General features: G+C 38.7%; 2 protein-coding genes across 4 annotated transcripts in view; both read left to right on the top strand.

The window, feature by feature from the left end:
- The window catches only part of LOC136780982 (ras-related protein Rab-37-like), a 62,152-nt gene extending 61,003 nt beyond the window's left edge, over positions 1-1,149 (top strand). For both annotated transcript variants that reach the window (XM_066739613.1, XM_066739614.1), the window contains 2 exons: positions 45-186; positions 274-1,149. In XM_066739613.1, coding sequence (XP_066595710.1) covers positions 45-186; positions 274-394 — 263 coding nt within the window. In that variant the 3' untranslated portion in view covers positions 395-1,149. The remainder of the gene's footprint in view (positions 1-44; positions 187-273) is intronic.
- Positions 1,150-1,519: 370 nt separating this feature from the next.
- Positions 1,520-6,489, top strand: LOC136780901 (gastrula zinc finger protein xFG20-1-like). Of its 2 annotated transcripts, none has more exons than XM_066739486.1 (4): positions 1,520-1,801; positions 2,083-2,223; positions 2,296-2,358; positions 2,451-6,489. In XM_066739486.1, exons 1-4 carry the CDS (start codon positions 1,658-1,660, stop codon positions 5,580-5,582), a joined length of 3,480 nt encoding a protein of 1,159 aa, XP_066595583.1. In that variant the 5' UTR covers positions 1,520-1,657; the 3' UTR covers positions 5,583-6,489. The 2 variants fall into 2 exon arrangements, with proteins under 2 accessions (XP_066595583.1, XP_066595584.1); XM_066739487.1 differs by having other exon boundaries at positions 1,766-1,805.
- The last annotated feature ends 14,834 nt before the right edge of the window (positions 6,490-21,323 follow it).

Genomic DNA, 21,323 nt, shown 5'->3' with positions numbered 1-21,323 from the left:
TTCTGTTATGATATAATCGCGTCATTAATAATTCTGTTTTTTAGGCAACAAATGCGATTGTGGAAGCGAACGGATGGTAAAGAAGGAAGATGGAGCCAGACTAGCATCAGAATATGGTGTGCCGTTCATCGAAACGTCTGCCAAGACTGGCCTCAACGTTGAATTGGCCTTTCATGCCGTAGCTAGGTTAAATCTTAATAAATGAAAATTACGGCAGTCGATTGACATTGTAAAATAACTTTAAAAATTATATATACATGTATATTTGTTTAGGGAATTGCTGGCAATGAAGAGCGACGATCCGGACGAAAACAAATTCAATGTACAGGACTATGTACGTCAACAATCTGAAACGAATTCTTGTGGCTTCGGTACTAACTGTCTAACAACCTGAATAGCGCCAAATCTTATTGCGCATGCGCCTACATCTAATTTGAACCGAGAAACGGCCGAACACGGATCGGAACTTGTTGGCCGAACGACGCGGGAAACAGCTCCAGAATTCGATTCGAAGCATTTTTGCCGCCATTTCTGAACAATAGTTATAGACGCGAATCACGACAGACCGCAAAAATTGCCATTGATGTTTCGTGTAACCATCATTATTGAAAAACTCCAAATAGATCGTTCGGCCCGAAACAAATATTACGATTTTCTTTTTTCAACGTATCCTCTTTAAGATAAAACTGTTTCCTGGGATACATCGGTTTACTGCTTGATACAAATTTTCAAGTGTGCACAATCCCAAGCGCAAATAGCTGATGAAAAATTATAGTTTTATTTTTCGAGCAACTAATACTACACGCGTGCTTTGTTTGTATAAAGTAGAGCATTATGGAGCTCTTCTGTTAAAGATCATAGAAATATATAAACGGTTATACATTACAATGTACATTAATGTTAATAGACCTTATCAAATATTGATTTGGTGCTTCCAACATTTTTTTTAGCTTTTTATTCACGAACACAAACATGGTAATATGATTTACTTTTTTATGTTGAATGAACAGCTAATGTGTATATGTTAAATGTCGTTATAACAAAATTATATATATAACTTTATCTTAGAAATGTACATACAAAAAAGATACGATTAAATGTTATAATCTTGGAGAACACTTACAGAAATAATAAAATTTCTCCGATGCTAAATAATCGTCGACTCCTTAATTTTCAAATCCTCTCTGTGGTTAGCAAATATCTACGAATTCCTCTCACCTGAGTTAATAATTTGTTGCAGAACAAATGAGACACAATTGAACGTCCCTCTGTTCGAATGAAAATTTTAAGAACGAGAACTGTGTGTTTAGAAAAGAAGTAACAATTAACGACAATGAATAATAGGAATGATGGACCATCGACGCCATATTGACTAGTGTAGTATCGTAGTACTAGAAATTGAACCATCCTATTTGAGAGAAACCGAGGAACTCGAATTAGCCGACGACAACCTGGATTGGATACCGGCAACAATCTGGAAAAGGGAATAGGATGAAATTGAACCTCTTCATTCCGGGAATCGTTCGTTCTGCGGCCTCAGTTCAAATTAACTTAAATGTCGAACGCCGAACAAAAAGCTGCGTCTCTAACCTATCGGTGAGATCTATAAATTTAATAGGACAGACTCTTCGCAGCCTTATAAATTCAGCATTGCAAAATGGACGAAATGATAGACGAAGCAGATATTCAAAATGTATGCAGATTGTGCCTTTCCAACGAGAATCCAAAAACTTGGATATTTAATAATCAGGGTTCGACGATACCACTTGCATCTAAAATACAAGCGTGTCTGTCAATAAATGTATGTAAGAGTTGCTGCATTTAGATTTGCGCTAGATCCTTCTTATAATGCCTATAGCTAGAAATTTATGTGAGGTTATGTATACCATACAATATTTAGAATTCAAGTGATAATTGCTATTATTGTTTATTAGTGTTTATGTATGACCAATCATAATTATATTGCTTCATTAATAATTGGTCTTCTTTGTAACATTTAACTTTAAAAATCTTTATGATTTGGTTCGACTGTTTGCTACTCTCTATCTTTTTAATAAAGATTCATTGACTTATATTTTGTAGGTTACCATTGATGACAAATTGTCAACAGTAATATGTTTATCATGCATTAAACATGTAAATCAATGGCATGAATACAGGGAATCTTGTCATCAATCTCAGATAAAGCTAACCCAATGGTTGTCAAAACAAGTGGAGGAGCATGTAAGTAGGCTTTTGGTTCTCCTATAATTTTTGTCTTTTATATTTCAGTCATTTATGTATCAACTATTATAGGTTGCTGTAAAATGTGAACCTGATAACGATTTGATATTGGGAAATGCCGGTAACTTTGAAGCTGTGCGTATTTTGAAATCTACAAAAGATTGCTTTACTAGTTCACTTTTATGCTCTGTTGTTATAATATAAACTTAACGTACAACTAATTTCAGAGTCTCACAGAAATAGACGAGGTACACGATGTTTCCCTACCTGACAAAGAAGTGAGTTTTATAACTATAAAGGATGAACCCACGAATGAATATGATACCGATTGTACCATAGAAATAGAATCTGTAACTGGCAATGAATTGACAAGTACCTTTGAGGATGAAACAAATGACATTTTCATGGAAGCTGATTCTACACAAAAAGCAGCTACGAAGAACCAGTGTGCAAAAAAAAAGAGTCGTCGGCGTGTCCACACGCATTACAAAGGGCCAAAACTCTGTTTGCTAAAATGCAAAATTTGTAACATTAATTTACATTCGAAATATAGTTACATAAATCATATGAACAGGTACCACAGTGAGCCTGTTGAAGATGTAGGAACCAATGAGAGCGAAATGAGCACTGCTACGGAAGAGGAGGAGGAGGAGATCGAGGATGTAGAAGATGAGCTGGTCAGTATGGAAAACGATGCGCTTTTGCCACAGGTCCAACAAAATATAATAAGTCAATTAAAAACTTTCTCTTGCTACACCTGCAAGAAGAGCTTCAATGATCATAAAAGGACACTTGTACACATTAGGTATCACATGCCTGACTTGAGGCCGTATACTTGCACTGCTTGCTTGACGGAATTTCCTGACAGATCTATGTACAAACTACATTGCTGTGATTCTTTCGAGTGTGCCATGAAAATTGCTTTGGTTGTCCCAACATTTGGCAAGGAGAAGTATTTCACGTGTAACATGTGTTTGAGATCTTTGCCCAATAGAAAAGAATTACTCAGTCATTTATCAAAGCACTCGTACCAGCAGTATCAGGCATTAATGTCTGCTTCAGAGGAGACCCCGAAGCTTCGATTAATGGAATCGTCGGCACTACAGCAAAATAACGTGAATTCTTTGGAAGTTAGCCAAACATCAGTGAAAAATAATGATCCTGGGGGATATACTTGCAAACTCTGTGGAATGAAATACAAGCGTATAAGCAATTGGATCAAACATTCGGTTCTCTGTATGAAGCTGAAACCCAGTACAAGAATATCTTATGAATGTACCAAATGCTCTAAAACCTTCCTCGTGTTTCGTAAATTTTGTTATCATCTTGCATCAGTACACAAGACGAAGGAAATTGTTTGCTCCAAGTGCCATAAGAAATTTAAAAATGGAAATGAGTTCCTACAGCACTATGGTGAACACACGACAATAGAGGGTAGCAGAGAATTCGTCGACACACTGGACGGTACTGATACAACAGAGTTTAACGACCCGTTAATCGAAAACCCGGAGAGTGAAGTCGAACGCACATACAATTGTGCTCTATGCGACAGTGATTTCTCTTCGATGGCCGAACTTTCCGAACACAGAAATCTCCATCTCAAGGTCAAAATTTATTCTTGCGTAATTTGTCGTAGCATGTTCAGTAGTGCCAATGCCTTGGAGATTCACATGAAGGATCATGGAATCAAAAATATCCAAGATTTGAACACGAGGGCTTCTAGCGCACAGAGCATAAGCCCGAACAAGGGCCCAAAGGTCAAGTCACTTCATGCTAAACACGACAGACTCAAGTGCCACGTATGTGGACGTCGTTTCTCCAATGCTGCTAATAAAATGAGACACGTTAGATATATTCACGAGAAAGAGCGTCGGTTGGTTTGTCCATTGTGTCCTGAAATGTTTCATACAAAGGAGAAGTGCGAGACTCACGTCTTCACTGAGCATCCCGATTTGGCTGATTCTTCTTTTCAATGTAACGAATGCTGGAGGTTTTTCGTTTGCCAAGACAACTTGGATGATCATATGGCAAAAGATCATCCCACTTTCATGCTTTTAAAATGTGATCTATGTCCTAAGAAATTCGCAGATAAGAAGTCACTTAAGATTCATCGGGGATGGCATTCCAGGGCCAATTACAAATTAGCTTTGGACAACCCTGATAATCTCGTAGAATCTGCGAAATCCAACGACAAGAGACCAGCTACAGCAAGAAAATCATTCTCATCTTTAGCAACGCAAGCACTAGGGAACAATCTCCAATGTCAGGTGTGCAATGAACGATTCGACGATGTAACTGTATTAAGAAAACACTTGTGGGACGTTCATTGTGCCAAAAACAAAGCGGAGAAACGTATATCAAGTAATGAGCTGCAATGCGAGCTGTGCACCAACGTCTTACCCGACCAGAAAAGTTTCGAGAGTCACCTCCAATGGCACAAAGCTAATCCGCTTTTCGGCAACGATGCCAAGGATCGTTTTGCCTGCGATGTATGTAACAAAACGTTCGTCTCGAAGAAGAGTATGAGCAGACATAAAAAATTACACAAACCTGCGTCGTCAGTTGATGTACAATACCCTCAGTGGTTCTGCTTCAGTTGTGAGAAGTCATTTACCGCCAAACAATCGTTGCAACGACATAACACAAATTTCCACAATAACAAACATAGGAAGAAGGTTGTTCAACCTGCGAATAATCCTCGACAATATTCGACCAACGAAACGAATACGAAGCGATTGAAAATGGAAACTAACGGTGCACCGGTAATTGCGGACTCGGACAATCGGGGAAAGAAGGCAGTGAGCTGCCATTTTTGTAAAAAGTTATTCCCTAATATGAGCCTTCTCTTCCGACACAAGCAACTGGCACACAAATACATACATCCGAATAAATTAAACAAAGTTATATATCTTCCAGAGCCAGATCCCTCGGGAAAGATGTTCTGCACCTATTGCCGGAGGAGTTTCCAGTCGTTGTCGCATTTACGAATGCATTATGCCCAGAAACACAAGAATGTAGTTTTGCAGAAATCAATAGAACATAAGAAATGCAAAAAATCCCCCGAATTTCAAGTCGACACTATAATCTATAGCTGCGAACTTTGCGACCGGATCACTCTGAGCAAGGACACTTTCGTGGAGCACATGCAACAAGTTCACAAGAGCCGCTACGTATTTGGCTCTGGAAAGATATTGCACAAAGAAGTGCTATTCGAACATTATCAGGTAAGCTCTAACGGTACCATTTGCCCAAAATGTAACATCAAATATCCTAATTTACGATGCCTGAAAATCCATTATATCAAGAAGCACGCAAACGCAGATTTAAGCTTACCTAGGTTGGACCGCCCTATAATTTAAAAAACTACAGAGACACTAAGTATTTTTATTTTACAAGTATTAATTATGCGGGGATCGACGATTGAATCGATCGCCGATGTTTGGAATAAAATTTTTTAAACTAGTGACCGCTTCTGAATGTTCATTATGTATAATCAATTTTTACTAGATTTGTAGTCTTTTCTATTTGTATAAGAATCTATTTTATTTCTCAAGACGTATTTCCTTTGACTTAGTTATGATCAAGCTTATTGATCTTTAAGCTGATGAGTTATTTGGTTTTTTGTATGTACAGCATTGTTTAACATTGATTTATGTATATAGTTTTGTAGTTACAATCGATACCACTTTTGCTAGGATAATTGCCAAAAGAGAATATTTTTCCTTTCTTTATTGATCCATGATTTCACGGCTAATAAGTCGAATGTCATATTTTTAAGATAAAAAATTTTAGAAAGAACGAATGTTTGCGGTAATTGCACAAAAAATACCAGTTATACATAATATACATATATCTCAGCTGTTAATGTGCTAGATCTCAGTAAGCTTAGTAAAAATGAATAAAATGAACAGTTTTGTATTGGAGACAATAAAATGAGACACTGGGAGCATGACCTACTGATAAGCACACTACGCGAGTAGCCTAAAGGTGAAGTCTTACGACGTGTCTTGAGGAATCATGATACTCACCCCCATGATCCTCTCATTCATAGTAGCTTGTAAACTGTGCACGCCGCGTCTTGATATTTCATCCAAGTTTACTTTTTTGCCTGTGTGTGTGTTTACAAATCAAAGGGGAAGACACAAGAATTGCTTTAGTCTTCCTTATTAAAACGTTTGTATATTAACTGTACGAGCCTTATAATTTTCATTGTATAAGGATATACACATATATATATATATATAATAAAGAAAATTTATAGATTTACACGACTGTGTCTTCTGATATTCCCTCTCTAAGCGTGATAATTTTTAACACAACTTACCTTTTTCCATCCTCGTAGTGTCTCGAGCCTATACGACCACACTACACAAGCTGCGCATAGGTGAAAAAAATTGCTCGTGCGTATAGCTAACGATACAATTTGTGGTTGACGCATCAGTTTACGCAGTTTGCCTTGGACAAATAAACGAAACTTTTGAATGAACTGTTCCTTTTAATGCAGAAACCAATTATATTAAAAGAATTAACGTGGAGAGCACCAATTCCATCGAATGCAACTGCACGATGGTTGAATAACAAAGGAATATTTGCCAATGTGGTTGGTAAAGTGAGGGTTATTGAAAAGTCTCAATCAGATAAATTATTGATATTCTCTTTTTTATGAATGCACAAAACATTTTAATATAAACTTAAAAATTCGTACAACAATATGAAAAATTATAGACTATTATACACATGTATATATAGATATATGTCGTACTTTTTTATTTATATTTTCAAGGTTTATCAATATATATTTTTTATTTATTCATTCATTTTGCTATATATATATATATATATATTTATATATATATATATTTAGATTTATTTATTTATATATTATATTTTCTTTTAACGGGATGGAAAACTTCCGTATCTCACTAAATATGAAGAATATACATATCATATTCTCGTTATATACGTAAATATAGAAATATAAAGTGAGCCGTTGCACGGCTCCGCGCTACATTTTACAATCAAGATTTTTAAAAATCGAATTACAATTGAATGATAGAATTCGTAATAATGCTTATACACTTATACGTAAAGTAGACAACAATGGCAATAATAATAATAATAATAGTAATAAGTCAAGTAACAACAATTAGTACGTTACGTACGCGGTTCCTGTTGGAAAAAGTGGGGAGTTTACATTAGGTAGTAAGTGTATAGTACCGCGTGACGTATGCCCAAAGAATACGCATACGCGCGCGGAATATAATATTCAAAATGTTCCATATACATACATTATTATATACTATATTGTATATATGTATAGTTTTGTATATTGCTGCAAAATGGTTGCTGAGAGTAGCGACCATTTTGTGTACGTTTTACCGGTCCAAAAGGAGTGCCCCTCGAGAGACCAGCCGAGCATATAAAAAATTATCCGGGTCCTTAAAAAATTTGCATCGATTGGACAATTACGCGAAAAAGAAGGAGAAGAATAAAAAAAAGGTGCAAATTAAAGAGTGTGTTTAAAAGAGAAAGAGTTGAATTGGGGTAAATATAGAAAATTTCGATTTTCACCGATAACATATCAGAAACGCGTGTACCATCTTTGTTATACATATATATATATATATATATATTATATAACCTAATACGTTATACACACACGGTAGACGGTTGAATATACGAATGGCCAGCTGGTCTATGAATATGCAGGGACGCTATTTGCACCGGTAACTGTACCACCAAGAATCGTGTCAGAGCATTACGTGTGTGCGATCGCACGGATATACTTTTACACACAGAGATACTTGATCGGAGAGCACACATGCTGCTCGTACGCATACGGATGACGCAAGGAAAACAGTATAGGTACATAACACATCGATGAGACGCAGATTAGGCCAAATCTCACTCTCCCCCAACGCGATCACTGAACATCTCTGTAACGCGTGCTTTGCCCTATATATATATATAGGTACATATTTATATATAGCGCTAGTCTTTTATTTCGTCTTGATATGCGGATCTTTCCAGTTTCGGCACCTCAATCGAGCCTGATCACTCACTCTTCTCTCCTCGAGCCCACCTCGCCATTCTTCTCAACTATTACATTATTTTTGTAGAGATATAAAGATTTTTTCATTAGGATACAAGGGTGTAACACGAGTATGTACTATATCGTTGTGCTTTAGTTGGGTCAAGGATGCTAAAATAATAAAGAAAGGAGGAAAGAAAATTTGCAGCAAAGCGCGTTTTTTCGCTCTAGAGCAAAAGTTGAAAATAGAACAAAGCGTGTGTAGTAGCCTATAGCACCTATAAAGCATACCATACGTTGTATGTGTGATTCGTGTGGCGCGGCTAGCAATTATACTCGGCTGAAGACCCACTGGTCGAATGTACCGCCATAAGTATACAACGTACGACATTATTATTTAACAAGACGTGTTAGCCGTGTACGATTTTTGAGTCCTTGGTACAGTAAACAACTTTATTATCGCTCCTACGAAACTTCTGCATTCCTATTGATATGGATACATTTAATTGTTGCTTTACACCGACACATAGCATATAGCTTTGCAATTAATCCAACGATAAGCCTATAACGACGCTAATTCAAATCGCTCGCACGCTTTGTTCCATTTCGTATATATATATATATAGTACAGGTAGTTGTGTGTGCAAGCAAGAGAAGCTTCGCAAGTTTCTTCTTCTTGGTTTTTTCTTACGGATTCAGATTGCTGGGCCAGAACTCGTATATAGATATTGCTTATTATCAAAGTGCTCGATGTGATTCTTCTTTCGATACTTGCTTTTCTTTCGGAAGCTTCGTTATTAGAGTCCTTCGAGTGCTTTTATATAGGTGAAAACATTTATAGGTTATAGAGAAAGGTATACAAAGATAACGTTATTCCTTCGAGTCTCTTCGATATTGGAATCTTCTAATCGAGGAAGTATAATACTTTGCAAAAATCTGATGTAAAAACTCTTAATAAAGAGGATTTGATTGATTAGGTACCGCGAGAAGAGGCGACTTTGCCTATATCCTTATTAACTTGTTACCTATAATGTAAACGTCATTTTAACCCTTAAGATCATGTACGAGGTGTAGCTGCGCTGTTCGAGACTTTTCAAACGAATTAATTTAGCCTCTGTGTCACCGAATCGTGCACACACTTTCCACTGATTATATACTCTAGCTATATATATTGTGGATAGAGATAGAGACAGTCGGGGCTACTAATCTCTCTCTCTCTCTCTCTCTATAATTTCTCGTTGATCGATGCTCCGTTAAAATTACTGCTTATTCCACCGAATGGCTGCTATTGGTTCAAGTGCGTTAATTTGGCCCGATTTAAGGTTCGTTCTGTTGCATGGTAGCTAAACTGTATACATAATTGAAGGGTGGTGCTGCGCGATCGGCACGACGCGGCTACAAGAGGCGTTGTCTCGCATTAATCGAGGTACTATTATACTCTAATAACACTGGCTATCGAACGTTATTACGTCACACTCATTAATATTGTAAAGAGAGATCGTATAGATTAGTAAGAGTACGATATCGAATCAACGTTAGATTTCCTTAAAGGTACGAGATTAGGTGGTAAAAGTGGCGTTCGACCGAACGGGACGCGCCAAAAGCGATTATCCCTTATTTTCTCTTACATGAGTGAACGTATGCTTTCTCTTAAACGACGTATCAAACGCTAATCGCCCGAAGGACTCCTTAGCATCGACGAGGAAAAGGAGACTCTGGCTACCAGAGCGTTCTTTTTTTTTTCTTTTTTTTTTTGGTCGCCCCTGCAGCTTCTCTCTCTCTCTCTCTCTCTCTCTCTCTCTCTCTCTCTCTCTCTCTGCATTGCCTGCACGGACACGCCCGAAGCAGTATACCTCACGCCTGTGCTACAGGAGCCTTCGTATATAGTCTCTTACGTTTTTTCGGCTTGAACGCGAGAATTCGATCATACCCGAAATATCGTGTCCGCTATTAGGAATATTAAAAAACCATGGTGTATCCGCTGCTTAACGTCACGTGACTCGTGCAGGCGAGAAGCAATTCGCGGGCTGTAATACTGTTACGTTTTATCCTTTTTTTTTTTTCGTCTTTTTTAGTCGTACGACGCGACGAGAAGGTGAGCACTGATCAAGCAGTACGAAGCATCGCCAGCGGCGCTCGGTGCTCGGCACTGCCCCGTCCATCTCGCGTTTTCCACGCAAACTTGGCGAGAAATCGATCGGAGGACGAGAGGCGAGCCCGGCGATTCAAAGCTTTCGCGTCCTTCGTTATACATATATATATATATTTAGTTGACTTCAAAACTATTATTCCGCTAGGCTAACCATTTTCTAATCAAAAGAATTTCCGCGACCGATACTGAAGCTTTATCTTCACCTCTTTTATCAAAATTCGAAAAATCTACTGAAAACCAATCGTCTCGTACTCTATGTACAGATCGGTATACTATATATGAACTTTTGTCATCTGATCTGAACAGATGCTGTACGCCATGCGGTATATTAGATAGGCTAAAAGGCCCTATATAGTATTATCAATCAATTCGAATTCCTGCAAGAGTTCTCTCTACTCCAATGATCCATCCAACCACTACCAAATATATATAAATATTCTATACGGTATATATAATATATCTTTGGCAAAACTGACTAGTTAGTAGAGTATTGCTGGGTCGGAATAGGTTGTTGTCAATCATTGAGAAATTATACGCTTATTGAAACATCCTCTGCTGACACGATGATGGAAAAAAATGGTCATCCTAACCTTTCTCTTTCAGTCGATGTGCGCGTTAGGTATACTATAAAGATGTAAACAATGTCGATGATTCGATTGTTGGATAGAACGCTCTTATATCGTTCGATTCAAGTCTAGGTCCACACGAAAGCACATTTTTCCAGGTCCAACGGAAAGTTTCCCATTGATATCGTACGTGAGCCATTTTTTCCACGGGACCTGCAAAACGCATGCTTGTGGATGCAGCCTCAGGTTCATGCACAACGAGTTTTTCTAGTGTCTTTTGAAAGCAGAGAAATAATCCGAGATATTTGCCTCTCCGAATGACAGTACGTGAAATAAAACCGATTTTGTGGTTACGGCGGTCGAACTTGCTGTATACGAGAGAGTATTAGTGTCTCCGCGGCGGTATAGACACGGCTTTATCTACTTATATGTGTACTTGCCGTCGAGACACTACCGTATTATCTCTTGATTATTGCGCGTTTGCTGATTTTGTCATTGGTGCTCCAGCGTCAGATTTGTTCAGCGACAACGATGACGTGAAAAGGATGATGTCTATATATATATACTATAATACACACCGCCACTGGAAAATGTTCATTGTAACCTCTAGGCAATAATAGCGCCGAAACGAATCGGCAGTAACATACACGATACCTTCGCGCTACGTAATATAACATTGACAGTATTGAAAACTTGTTTTTTTGTCTTTTTTCCTTGGAAATTGAAACATCGCTTTAAGAGAGAGAGGAAACACTGAATCGACAAGAATATACCGCCTAGCAATGGGATTTATTGTTCTTATTTACAATAAACTATTCCGTGGTGGGGTTTGTCTCTTTATTAACCAAACGGATGACTATGGCAACCGGAAACTCGCGCCATCCGCTGAGATTCTTTCCAAAGGAAATTCTTCTCTCGCGGAAATAACTATCGAAGAGAGTCGAGATTATAATTTAGCAATCTTTCGCCAACAGTCCTTTTCCCAAAATGTCAGCTCGAATTTCGACGGTACACAGTCATCGGTTCGCCTGGAGGGATGCTTATTTATCGACGAGATACTACAACACGACAGATTTTTCTTTCTCGTTAACGAAGACCACACAAATGCGTAAAAGTTTTCGTAAAAAATTATCTCTAAGCTACTATTATTACGTCTCCATAACTCTTTTTTGCTTTTTTCGTATTCTGTTATTATAATATATATATATATATATCATTCAATAATATACCGAAGGAAGTGTTTAATATCCTTAACCGCTACGGAGCGAGTATCACCCAGTAATAAAATTCGTGAAAAAGTAACCGTGGGGCCCGCGAGAGCCCCCTATCTTCTAAATTCGCTCGCGTTCATCGAATTTACTTCGATGCTCGCTATACGCGTTCTCGACTCGAGTCGATCAGGAAACCTTTGCCCGCTCCTCTGCGGAAGCCTTCTTTCTTTATCGTTCAGCAAAGAATTCTCGACCAACGGCTCTATAGCGGGACACGAAGAAAGCCTGGATACACACGAAACACGACTAGAGATTGTTTTCTTCAACTACGTTTACTACACTGTATGTATAATATTACGCGAAACATTGATTATACTGTACAACGAACAGCACCAATTAGGTTCTTTTCATTATTGCTGCTGCGTTGATATAAACGCTAGCGCGATACTCTCTCTCTCTCTTTCAGCCTGCATGAAACTGGAATATCTGAAATTTCTAAGCTGGAAGATTGCGTCGAGAATTAATTGCGGACGAGAAGGAGAAATGCTTCTTAACTCTGATTTATCATTATTATTATTTGAGAAGCAGGCGTCGGCTCACAACCGCGCGGTCTTAAGCCGATCCGCCTTTTCCGTGCTTGACGGGCGAGCTTTTATACATACGAGTTTATATTATATAATACATATATAAGCTAAGTGAATAAGTAGGTGGGTCGGTAAGTAGACAAATAAATACACAGGTGGACAGACGCGCATGCGCAGTGTTGATGCAATGCGAGTTATCATTCTTTCTTACGAGCCCTTTTCTCCTCCCATTATCATCATCCGGTTACATTCGTCCATCTCAACAGGGAAAAACATGACTTATGGGGCATCCGTCGTCAACGAAATTTCGTAGAAAAGCGGAGAAACGAGAAGAAATCTCTACATTGGCGGTAATCTTGCAACGACCACTCGTTTTCACTTGCTCACTTAGCGTATTACTGAAGGTATACCTATCGTACCCTAAATTCGCTTACGATAGTGTATTTTTAATAATCATCATCGATATCTATAAATTACATCGCCTATGATATATATATATATATATATATGTATGTGTATGTGTGTCCGTTAAACGTTACTTTAGAATATAAAATCGAATATACACCGTAATACAAGGGGTCTTTTGGAGCGACGTAAAATAGAACTTTGTAATTTGCGTTGTACACCTATATTTATACTATTTATATTATTTATATGCATTTGTGTAGATCACGCGAAGCGACTTAATTGTTCACGCGTGTGTAATTAGCATTCTCTCGTGGGGGTATCCTCGCTTCTTGAATATACATACTAGATAAAAATAGAGGTGGGCACATGCTCTCGCTCACTCACACACACACACACTCTCAACACACATTCAACGAACAAACTGACTCATTCTCAAGTACAGCACAAGTGCGCGAGAATAGGAAAAACGAGGTTTACTCTTGGCCACTTTTCTCGCATTTTTTTCCTTTTTCTCATTTACCTCCCCTCCCTCCCCCCTCTTCTTTTTTTACACATACACATACACACTCTCTTTCCTTGAAATTATACTCCAGGCTTCTCCTCTCTCATTCTTCCCTCAAAGTAAGCGAGAGCCAGGAATAAAATACCTACAGACGGTATACTGGTTCTTTTTCTTTAATTAGCTCGTTTCTTGCTTTCTTGCGTTACTTCTTCGTGTTCCCTCGTCAGTTAATAGAATTGTGCAGCACGTACGTCGTGCTCGAGAAATTGTAATTTTTGGTAAATGGATTGTTCCAGCGCTCATTTACTTATCTTTGGATCGGCTCAGTTTGTATCGATCGAAGGCGCTGTTAATTGTCGCGCTCGCCGTGCACGTTGACAGTAGCACGAAAAGGCGCGAGCGTCACGCGTGCACACGTGGCCCGGCCTCGATATTTTTCGGCCAGGCCAGTCAAAGCTTCATCGGCTCTCCGCGCGCTGGCAAAAACTGCAAGCGCAGTGCTTGGTCGTCATAGCGAATCCCCTCTCTGCGCACGTTTCCCCACTATATCATTCGCAAAAACGTAGCAACGCTAATTTTATTCATAATTCACCAGACGACTATCTTTGCTCCCAGCTTAATTAATTTTCTTTCGAAAAATTTGCAAGTACGAGCCTTGTTAAAACAACGCGCGATATAAATCTCTCGAAAGAATTCATTAATACAAAGCGTCCTTCTTTTTTTTTAACTTTCAAACAAATCTTTTTATGTCTCAAAGCAAAATTTTCTCTCCTCTTTTATTCTTTTGCGCGCGAAAATTTTGCTCTTTCTCTGGATTTGAGAATTTTCATATCGCTGAATGGAATTATTAAAGGATCGCGTAATGACATCAAAAAAAAAAAAAAAAAAGAAATGGACGAAGAAGAAAGTACGTTGGCGAATTAGCTGGATCGATTGGGACGATTCCAAGATGAAAAGTGCATATGTTAGCTGGAAACGTGACGGTTGACGTAAGGGGAGCCTCCAGGTCTCGGGCGTGTCGCGCAACATTTTACACCATCGCAATATTCGATCCGAGCCGTCAAGGTTGTCACTATATACGCTATACGCACCGTACTAAAATGGAAACAGATGCGAGCGTCATCGTCTACGAGCACGCGTAATTATAATCGGAGAAATCTGTTTTCCATCCAAAGTTTCCTCCTTGCAAAACCACGAACCAAGATAAGACGCATCGCTCTCTTTCCCAAACTGGCAATTCCAAAGCGTAGACCCGATCTATAGTTAGGAAAATAAAATAGTATTTACAAATTTCGTATACGCTTTCGACCACCCTTCTAACGGGAGACCGCAACCAGGACTTTTTTTACACTCTTAAGCTCTCATAGGCCACGTTTACCCCCATCCCCTCTCAAATAACAACGTTTTGTATCTTTTTGTCAATTAGCTTTTTTATTGTTTTAATTATAAAGAAGTAACAAAGAATAAAATAATTTTATGATATTAGGATTCCCTCTCTCTCTCTCTCTCTCTCATGCTCTCACCCCCCTTCACAATCTTTCTCTCACTCTCTCATTCTTCCTTTGTCATTATATATATATATATATATATATATGTAAATATTATATATCAATGCTATTTATATTATAATCGTTCACTTATTAAATGTCGTGGCAAATATATATATATATATATGTATTTATAGATATAAGGGTTTCATCTACCTTTTGCGCGGCGTTTTTCACTAATTATTTTTCAGATACCGCCATATCCTCCGACAGTATCGCTTTTCGAAGTCTTTTGTTGGCGCCATTTTTCGAGGAAATTTCCCAATAGGATTTTTCTTCTCCTCGCCCAACTTCGAAAAGTTTGTCTACGAGGGTCCACCCAGACTGGCCAATCAGACAAATTTCTCAGGTTCACGCACATTTCGCACGATTGGTCTATACGTGCTCTTTAACAGCATTAAAAAGTTTCCGTGTACGCGATAGGTTTTTTTGTTTTAATTCCATATACGCGAAATCATCGATGATTAAGCCGACGGGACGAGAATTAAATGACGAATAAACGTATGAATGCAGAAATATGGATGAATGGCCAGAGCATGGTGCAGGCGTGCCTAAACTCTAATTATTCTAGCTATCGGCTGTCACCCGTTCTCCAACACTCCGAACAGATGCACTAACGACTGAAAATCATCGCCACTAACCACACACACCAATTGCGTTTGCGAGCGGGCTTACGGAAAACGATCAATTATACCCTAATAATTCCTCTACATCTCGATTCTTCATCATTTTTTCTTTTAGTCCAATCTATGCAGCTAATTCCATAATATGGATCAACTTATTTCAAGAGTTTTATCGATTTAATGAAATTCAATAAATCCCATAGAGACAATAGCAACACGATTATTCCATAAGATTTAATTAAATTAATAACGAAGACTGTATTCGTAAGAATATAAGAATACGAAGAAGAAGAAGATGAAGAATTCGTAACTAGCACCCGCTCACCGGACGCTCAACTAATAAAAACTCGACAACATTGAACTATATCGAGAATTATCGGCTAGGATACAAAATTCCAACAACTAATTGGGCGCCACCTAGCGGAGAAACTAATGTGTACTAATACCAGGCGCCCTGCCCTTGACCTCACCGAAATCCTGGATCTAATCCGGTCCCAAGGACGAATCGCTTTATATCCTTGAAATCTCTCTAAACCTGCACTTATCCCTATTTCCTTCAAGGCGACCCAATTTCCTTCTCTCTATCTCTCCCTCTTTGACAATTAAGAAATATGCGAATGTCCATGCACCGGGACGAGCTTCAATCAGATGCTATTTCACGACTGATGGTACAGAATATGTGACAGCCATCTTCTTGCTGCCCACCGGAGAGACACGAGTCGCAAGAAGAAATTAGGTCGCCATTTTGTCAGGTAGAACGATGAAGAAGCTGCAAGCACTGTGGACTCGAACCAGGAAGTAATTAATCGGCGCCACCCTCGTTCACCACTTTTATAAGAAACCAAGGGAAATGGCTAGACAAAAATATTGCTCATTCTCTCTCTCTCAGACACGCACCTCTATCAAACATTTACTCCATTCGCATAGCACAACACGCTTTTCTCCAAATTTTCACATCGACACTGTCAACGAAATTGTAGCTTCGCGCTGGGTCAGTTGAAACTTCCGGCGAACAAACGCAGACTCCCAGTTTCTTTCCAGAGGAATTATTCCATCGCTGTGATTCCGATTAATGATACAATGGCCAGTGTCTCGAGTGTTTTTTTTTTTACAAATTGCAAATATACACGTGTATATGAGTCGAAATTTGGAATAAAATAAGCAGATAAAAAGGGTGGTGGGCAAATGAATAAAGTCTGCGGATGGAAGTGGTAAGATCCATTTGTTGGGACGGCTGTTATAGCTGAGTAATGTTTATGGCCACGATAAATGATAATTAAATCGTAAGGCAAAGGGTTAAATAGGTTGCTGGGAGGCATTCGATGAATCCGGCGCAATCTGGGAGCCGCACGCGTTCGTTCAAGTAGCATCGACCAGTACTGTAACACGGACAATTTCCATAGACCATTGACCTCGACGATCACGACTCGACTCTCCGCACGTTTTACTCGAGTTCCCGTAATATCGATGCGGTGTATATATGTACGCCTTTGGCTTCTCATCGAAAATAACATCCATCCCGTTCCCAGGCAAATTATCATCAAAATAATATCGTGGAATCGTGTCCATATGTATTAGCTACATCTCTATGTATAACACATATACTCCACGTATACGCTGCTTTATATACATTGCATACTATACGGAGGTATAAATAATACGTGATGGAAGAAAATAAAAGGTACAAAACAATATTGATTAATGAAAAGTATAATAATAAACAAGCATTGACAAAAAGCTGCAGAATACATACAAAGGTACAAATCAGGGAGTAAAATAATTTCATTCAGTAGCTTATAGAGAATTGGGTAAAAAAATGTATGCGTGTGTGTTTGTGTGTACGTGTGTCGTGTGGTGTGCTTCGATTAACAATCCTTTCTTTTTTTTTTCTGAAAAAATATCTTTAGTAGTGCCGCTCTCGATCAACGAAAGGACTATTAGAGACTGTTTGATAATATGTCACGAGTGTTATATTACTACGAATCGTTCTCCCTTATTTCCTTTCGTATTTTCCTTTTTCTCTCTCTCACACACACACACTCCCTTTCTCTCTCTCTCTCCCTCTCTCTCTCTCTCTCTCTCTCTTTCTCTCCCCTTTTCGTCTCTCGTGCGCACAACACTGTTCCGCGACTTTTTATGCTTCCATATTTATATATGTATATAGATAGGTTATGTATATAAAAATACAAAAAATAATTTACAAAATGATATTATAAGTATATTACACGCAAGTCGATATATACGAACGGAGAAGTGTGTGTCGATTGACAAATTTCAAGAAACGCTCCGTGGCGATCTTTTTTTTTGCATTACACTATCGTATATTAACAAAATATAATAGAGCGGTGTGTATTTGTGTATACTATGTATGTATATATATATATGTATACAATATGTAAACGCACGTGTGTCTAATATATGTATAGTAATGTTATGTTTTCTTCACGGGTCGTATAAATAAGAAACGAACAAATTTCTTCGATAATTAACAGACTAATTATGCAGTTATATCAAACCACTGTATTAACAAAAATATATATATATATATATATATATATATATATATTTACTATATGTATGTGTATTTGTGTGTGTAACATATATACCGTACGTATATATAGGTATATATATTATATTATCTGCGCGCAGTATTTTTCTACGCGGGTAATCAAATATTATACAAAAACAACAATAACAAACTATCAAAAAAAGGTGTGAAAAGAAGTCCTTAAGAGCTAATTTCTGTTTTATCCGTCGTGGATCATTGATCGCCGGTGGCGGCGAGTCCGCTGGTAAACGACGCTTTGCACGATTGTTTATCGTGATTTACATAGAAATAGTAAATAGCTTGGCAGCGGTGACGGTAACGCCTTGCCTTCGTACAAAAATAAAGGAACAAAATCTAAAGCCAACGAAAAATACACATATATCGATTGCTAAAAAAACAAAAGTTTTCTCAATGATGTGAAGGGTTGCCTATATATGTACCATACACACGTATCATATGGTATATGGGCTGGCGATCTCTCTCTCTCTCTCGCATAAACAACAACTTGACGCAATTCTTACCGAATGCGAGCTCCAGGCAGTACGTACACATCCGGAATTACTGAACTTGCTGGCGGAAGCAACATTCGATTCGGTATCGTTGCCCGAATGGACACGCGTGCGCGGTGTACGCTTCTCAAAGCTCCCCGATGTTATAGACGTGCAAATAACGATAATCAAACTTTTGTGTTTTTCTCTTATATGAAATAACGATGAAAATAAGAAGAAGGAAGGAATCAACATAAGAAGAAATGAAATACGAGGCAGTATGCGATTCTCAATAGCCGACACGTACGCGCACAATTTCGCATTTCTCCCTCTCTCTCCCTCTCTCTCTCTCTCTCACTCACTCACTCACTCACTCACTCTCTCGTTCACTCGCGCGAATCACACTCACGCATTCCTGCAAATACTCGGTAAAAGCCTCTCGCTGTCTCTTTTTCGCTTTCCTAGTAACGACGATGCGGGGTTACGGGGGGCCTGAGGAAAGGGGCATTAATTAACAATTATACTTAAGATGCACTTACACGATTAACGAAGTATTCAACACCAAGAGAGTGTGACTTGAATAGGGTACAAAAGTTGGATTCTTCAATTTTTCTCTTTTCGTAAGACCGATCCTCTTCCGATCTCAATCGAGCCTTCGACGTGGCGTCTCGCGTTACAGGCGCGATCGACTCGTCCATTTCCGGTCGCGCGCAAGAAAGTATAATAAGTTTTTCCTTATTAGAGCACCTTCGACCGACCGGAAATCGACCGATCGACACGCTTCTCTCGCTGTAACCCAATTACAGCCACGTACGCGCTAATTCTGTGTTTATGCACTATTATTACATTGTTGTAGTTATATATATATATGTATATACATCGTTATAATATGTATTTAGTTTACATTCAGCAAGTAGTTAAAGTATTGAAAAATATATATGTAATTAATTACAAATCTAATTATCATCTTGTTAATTCATTACTTGGTAGAATAATCAATCATCTTTGTTTTGTTTTTCACTTGTCGGCCGTGTGTTTACGTGTGAGTGTGTTGTGTCTTTCCGCGCGTGTACTCACGTTTAACAAGTGCGTACCGGTGCATACTCGAGCAGGAGTTGGCGCGTTTTACAATTAATTAAATTGGTTCGGATTCCATCGCGCGAATCGATTCTTCTCGCCGTCCTTTTCTCTCTCTCTCTCTCTCTCTCTCTCTCTCTCTCACTCTCTCTCTCTCTCACTCTCTCAAGGGCACATTCTCTAGGTTCTTCTTCGTACTATCTATAAAGGACTAGGGGAGAAACGACGAATTTCCTTGACTATTATTATTGCACGTTACGTCAGTACCCGAACCTACGTGTATAATTCTTGATTTTTGGTTTATAGCGCTGCTCAACGGCGGAATTAATTGGAGGCAAGTGTGGGAAGCTTAACGAGGGTATGAGGTGCTGCCAGAGTTTGGGTATCGCTCGGCTTTCGAGGGGCCTCGCGCAAATACTGGCTTTGCAGGTGCTGGCACGGTCGTGCGACGCCGATAAAACTAGACAATACTTTTGCTCCGACAATGAAGCAGCTGGTACATGTTTACCACCATTCTAGTCGCGATAAACTATACGAAAAAGGCCATTGTACGCTTCGTCCGGATCTTTCCTGCGTGACTAACACGCCTCGACCTTCTATGACACTCCGGGACAGCAATATCATCCCTGTATACCTCTTCGGCCACTGGGTATCCTACCCTTCTCCACTACGAGATACTCTCCTCCCAATGTTTCTTTAATTTAAACTCCAATTGCCAATTTCCCTCGTTAAGCTTCCACTGCATCTCTCTCCTCTCTGTCTATACCTTGCATTCCCCTCCCCCCTTCGACACTCTAAACGCAGAGAAAGCTATTATATCTTAAATTGCATTGTGTGCAGTTGTTTTTGCTTATATCTCTATGATATTATACGAATTATACCACGCTTATTTGTTTTCCATTTAACGTAAAGACAATATCGACCGCTATTTATAGACACATGATACCTTAAAGACAGTTTTTTTTCTCTCGCTCATACGTGTATCCTTGTATTGTTGTGTGTATGCGTTTTTACCACTGTATTACGTTTTAACATACTTTTACTTTCGATTAAATCTATTCAAGGGGGGGGGGGGGGGGGCAGGGGACTGGTATGCTTAACAGTACGCGGCGTATACTTGTTTTCCGAGCGCGCGCGTGTTTACGTTTATCTATCTTATAAGTCCATGTTACAAGGGGAAAGGAAGGGGTTGGAAAACTATCCATAACTTTTCTCGCTTACAAAGTGTCCGTACAATCGTATCGTAAATGTTTAATATTATTATATATTTTGTGTATCTCAATGCGTCTTCCTATCATAATTAATCACACCTCTTCGTCCTCTCAAACAGATATACCGGTCTCTTTTGCACAGCGACCCACTT

The sequence above is a fragment of the Prorops nasuta genome, unplaced genomic scaffold (assembly GCF_024137725.1).
Source record: "Prorops nasuta isolate Cenicafe-Biocafe unplaced genomic scaffold, Cenicafe_Pnas_1.2 PNAS00021, whole genome shotgun sequence".
NCBI classification, from domain to species: domain Eukaryota; kingdom Metazoa; phylum Arthropoda; class Insecta; order Hymenoptera; family Bethylidae; genus Prorops; species Prorops nasuta.
This window is presented reverse-complemented; position numbering and strand designations above follow the sequence as displayed.

What these genes read in the sequence shown, in the direction of transcription:
- LOC136780901 (XM_066739486.1), top strand. Translation starts at nt 1,658, where the DNA reads ATGGACGAAATGATAGACGAAGCAGATATTCAAAATGTATGCAGATTG. An exon ending in AAGCGTGTCTGTCAATAAAT is followed by an intron (nt 1,802 to 2,082) that starts GTATGTAAGAGT and finishes TATATTTTGTAG; the next exon opens with GTTACCATTGATGACAAATT. An exon ending in CAAAACAAGTGGAGGAGCAT is followed by an intron (nt 2,224 to 2,295) that starts GTAAGTAGGCTT and finishes CAACTATTATAG; the next exon opens with GTTGCTGTAAAATGTGAACC.